This window comes from Herpailurus yagouaroundi, unplaced genomic scaffold (genome assembly GCF_014898765.1).
Source record: "Herpailurus yagouaroundi ecotype Mexico unplaced genomic scaffold, PumYag 196, whole genome shotgun sequence".
Lineage (NCBI taxonomy): Eukaryota > Metazoa > Chordata > Mammalia > Carnivora > Felidae > Herpailurus > Herpailurus yagouaroundi.
The window spans coordinates 13451486-13455831 of record NW_024412427.1 but is presented as its reverse complement, the minus strand read 5'-3'; the positions used below and the strand labels follow the sequence as shown (position 1 = coordinate 13455831).

Here is a 4346-nt window from a genome sequence, read left to right as displayed (position 1 = left end):
GCCTTAGCAACGGGACGCAGGGGCTTGCGCGCGGCGAGGTGGCAGTTTGGGTCTGGTCCTGTGGAATCGTATTATGTCGCGCCCGAAGGTAGGAGTGCCACGGGGTCCAGATGTTTTCAACGTCCCGAGAGAGAGGGAGGGAGGCCGCGGAGGGATTCAGACTCGGGGGGGGGGGGGGGGGTCCCCGCGGAGTGATTCCGGACAAGGGGGTGGAAAATGAATTCAGAGAAAAGACTTCAAGCCCTGGCTGGCCTCGCGCCGCCGCCCGAGATGCTGCGCGAGTCCGCAGCCGGGGCTTGCTGGCGGGAAAGCTACGAAAATCTGGGATTCTAAACTGTACTCAGCGATTTCGGGGACCCTGGGGGCAACCTCAGAACCTGGAAAAGCTCTTAGAGATCTATTCATCCCGCCTCCTGTTTGCCTACCTATCCATCCATTCGTAATGCATTCATCCCCAAACGCTAATCATTGGCTTCTCTAAACCGAGCCCACTGCTGACCAGTGAGGAGGACACATAGGTGAATCACATAAGTCCCTGTCCTCTAGGAGTGCACAGGCCAGCGCCCCCCCCCCCACTTTAAAATGGGGAAAATGCGGTCCAAAGAAGGGAAATGAATTACTCTAGACTCCACCCTCTTCCCCACTAGCCTGCTTCTTATCCCGTGTTCTCTCATGCATGGCCCCCCAGTTCTTTTAATTCCATCTCACAACAAAAAACAAGTGATTACATTGGGCTCACTCAGATAATCCAGGATAATCTATTTTAAAGTCAGTTGATTATGTCTGCAACTTTAGTTTTCCTTTGCAATGTAACATATTTACAGGTTCTGGGATATTAGGACATGGGCATCTTTTGGGGGATCATTATTCTGCCTACCACAATATTCTATCATCAAATAACTGGAAAATGAAATTGTAAAAAGTACTATTTAAAAAAGCATCACATGGGCACCTGGGTGGCTCAGACAGTTAAGCATTCTACTCTTGATTTCAACTCAGGTCTTGATCTCAGGGTCATGAGTTCAAGCCCGCAGCTGGGCTCCATACTGTGCGTGAAGCCTACCTAAAAAAAAAAAAAAAAAAAAAAAAAAAATTAAAAAAAAAATCAAAAAATCAAAGTCCTATGAAATAATTTAATTTAAAATGTCCAATGGAGGTGCCTAGGTGACTCAATTAGTTAAGTGTCTAACTCTTGGTTTCAGCTCTGGTCATGATTTCACAGTTTGTGAGCCCTGAGTCAGGCTCTGCACTGACAGCTCAGAGCCTGCTTAGGATTCTCCCTTTCCCTCTCTCTCTCTGGCCCTCGGTCGCTTGTGCTTTCTCTCTCTCTCAAAATAAATAAACATTTAAAAAAGTCCAAGACTTCTGTACTGAAAACTAGAAAATATTGTGGACAGAAATTAAAGAAGAGCTAAATGAATGGAGAGATAGATCATATTCAGGGATTGGGAGACTCAATACATAATGATGTCACTTCTCAATATGATCTATAGATTCAATACAATCCCAGTAAAATCCCAACATGCTTTTTTTTTTGTAGAAATTAGCAAGCTGGTTCTAAAATTTATATTGAAGTGCAAAGGACCCCAAATTGCAAAGACAATCTTGAAAAAAGGCAAAGTTAGAGGACCTATGCTACTTGATTTCAAGATTTACTAGAAACCTATGGTAATTAAGACAGTGTGGTGGTGACATAAGGGTAGATAAATAAGCAAATAAGATGTAGTCTAGAGACAGACCCACATATACACAGTCAACTGAATTTTGACAGAAGAGTCAATGTAATTCAGTGAGGAAAGGAAAAGTTTTTCAACCAAATACTCTGAGCAACTGGATAAACTTATGGAAAATAGAACTGAAAACATGAAAGAGTATAAAAGATACAATAATTAAAAAAAGAGTGGGACACCTGACTAGTCCTGGGGTACTTGGAGGGGCTTGTGTATATGACTGAGATAAGAGTTCACTTGCTTTTGTGGGGGGCTAGTTTCTGTCTGTTTCATAAAGCAGTACTCTCTATCCCTTTCCACTGTCCCTATCCCTCTGAGGGATAGGATGGTGTGGTAGGCAGAATTCTAGATGGCCCCCAAGATTCCCACCCCTTATGTACACACCTTGTGTAATTCCCTCCCCTTGAGTGTGGGTGGAGTCTATGAATTTGATGGGATAGTTACGACTGTGATTGTATACTGTGCATGGCATAGGACTCTATCGTGGCTGACTTGGAGAGGAAAGGGTTGGAAGTCAGAGAGATGAGCTCCTGCTGGCCTGGAAGAAAGCAAACATCCATGTTGTGAACTGCCTAGGGGGTTATGTTGAAAGGAACTGCGTGGCCTCTAGTTGCTGAGAGCAGACGCCAGTCGACAGCTAACAAGTAAACAGAGACCTCAGTCCTGCAGCCCCAAGCAACTGAATTCTGACAACAATCTGGATGATCTTGGAAAAGGACCCCGAGCCCTGGATGAGAAACATAACACAGGCCATCACCTTGGCTGTAGCCCTGTGAGACCTGGGCAGAGGATCCAGCTAAGCTACTCCTGGCCAGCGGAAACTGCAAGACATAAATTTATGCTGTTTTAAGCCACTAAGTTTGTGGTAGTTTGTTATACAGTAATAGAAAACAAATGCAGATGACAAGTCTGTCTAAGCTACAGAAGTCATCCTGCACAAGACCAATTTTGATTTCTTTCTCATACCTGCCGTTAGGGATCAGTCTTGCCAGGACTGAAGGCCAAACTGTTTTAGACGTGATAGAAGCAAAATAATACCCACTCCGCTTTGAGGATTTGAAAGGCCCATTTTGGATGCAAGAGATTAACTTTGCTCCGAGCCTTTGACTCAGTCCACTCCTGGATCATGGATCTAATCAAACATGTTTCAGCTCCTTCTCACAGAGCCTGCTGAGCTCAGCCCTTAAAACTCAGCCCTCAGAACTGGGATTGGACCTTTGGAGCGCTGAAAACTAGGTGTTCACTCTACTGGTCATGCTTGCGGAACAATCCTATGAGGTGGGCCCTTGAATACCTGAGGATTTATCCCAAGGACCAAGTTGCTGGGCACATATTGACCAATGTGAACTTGGCCAGGCAGGTCCTTCTTGTCTCAGCATCGGGCGATATTACATCTGATGGTTTCAGCATTTTAAGATCTGCGGTCAGTTGAGCTGGGAAGGCAGAGTGGATATGCAGGACCAGTTACATCACTTTCCTTTTCTCATTGCAGAATCAAAATTACAAGGGCCATGGATTATCAAAGGGAAAAGAGCGGTGAGTGGTCCCATGCAATCTAATAAACGCAGAACTAAATTCCTCCTCTCTCCTCCCTCCCACCTCCCTCCCTCCCTTCTTTGCTTCCTTCCTTCCCTTTTCCCATCTCTCCAGCCCCGCTTCTTTGCTTCAGTAATGACAATGATAATAACAAACAATCACTGAGCACTTACCATGTGCCAGGCTAGTTGTTTTACCTGTAGTATCTCTTTGAATCTTTACCACAGTCCTTTGAAGTAGATACTGCTATTGTGTCCATTTTATAGATGGGGAAACTGAAGCCCAGAGAGGCTAAGTAGGTAACTTGCTGAAGCCTGTAGGATCAGTTAGTGGCAGAGCTTGTTGGGCTCCAGGGCCCACGATGCCCAAAGCAGGAGGGAGTGGTGTGGACTTTGCTGGAGGTTTTTTGTGAGAAGTTAGAAGTTACACCACACACACGCCGTGGCGCATATTTTCGATACTTCTGTTTCATTAGGTATTTCTATTCTTTCTAAAGTCACATCTGGCCATGTCACCACTGAGGAGGGTGTGTGTGGTCTCTGACCCCACCTCTCGTGCAGCGCCCATCGACTTTGCCTTCTTTCTCTACGTACTGAGAGAACTTTGCCACCAATTTCAAATCTCTTACTCTCTTTCACAGAGCAGCTCAGCTCTAGTCTGGGTCCTGACCCTAAACTTACACACCCACTCCCACCCCAGCCAAAAAAGGGCACTTCAGTTAACAGGGTCTATTTTATTGGGTCAGACACCAATTAGAAATGTGTTTAGCTACAAGTAACAGGAAACCCAATTAATAGTAGCTTTAAACAATTATATTTGCTTTCCTCATATAACGAAGAGTCAAGAGGGCAGGTGCAGAGTGGTTCAACGCTCTCAGAGCTAGCATCTCTGTGATTGCCTTGACCTTTTCCTTCTGGACACTAAGTGGCTGCTACAGCTCCAGCCTTCATGTCACGATCAAGGTGGGAAGGAGTGGTGAGGGAAGTCTCAAGCCACATCTCTCTCTTTCTTTCTCTCTCTTTCTTTCTTCTTTCTTTCTTTCTTTCTTTCTTTCTTTCTTTCTTTCTTTCTTTCTTTCTT

The 4346-nt window shown here is 45.1% G+C and overlaps 1 protein-coding gene across 4 annotated transcripts in view; it reads left to right on the top strand.

Moving 5' to 3' along the window:
- TTLL9 (tubulin tyrosine ligase like 9) overlaps window positions 1-4346 on the top strand; it is a 41955-nt gene continuing 37609 nt past the window's right edge. For 3 of the 4 annotated variants that reach the window (XR_005782055.1, XM_040447378.1, XM_040447377.1), the window contains exons 1-2: window positions 1-88; window positions 3223-3266. Coding sequence is in view for 2 of the 4 variants with exons in the window: in XM_040447378.1 (XP_040303312.1) it covers window positions 74-88; window positions 3223-3266 (59 nt within the window). In the remaining 2 variants the exon portion in view is untranslated. Of the gene's footprint in view, window positions 89-2204; window positions 2589-3222; window positions 3267-4346 lie in introns of all 4 variants that reach the window. The other variant, XM_040447379.1, reaches the window with a different exon arrangement.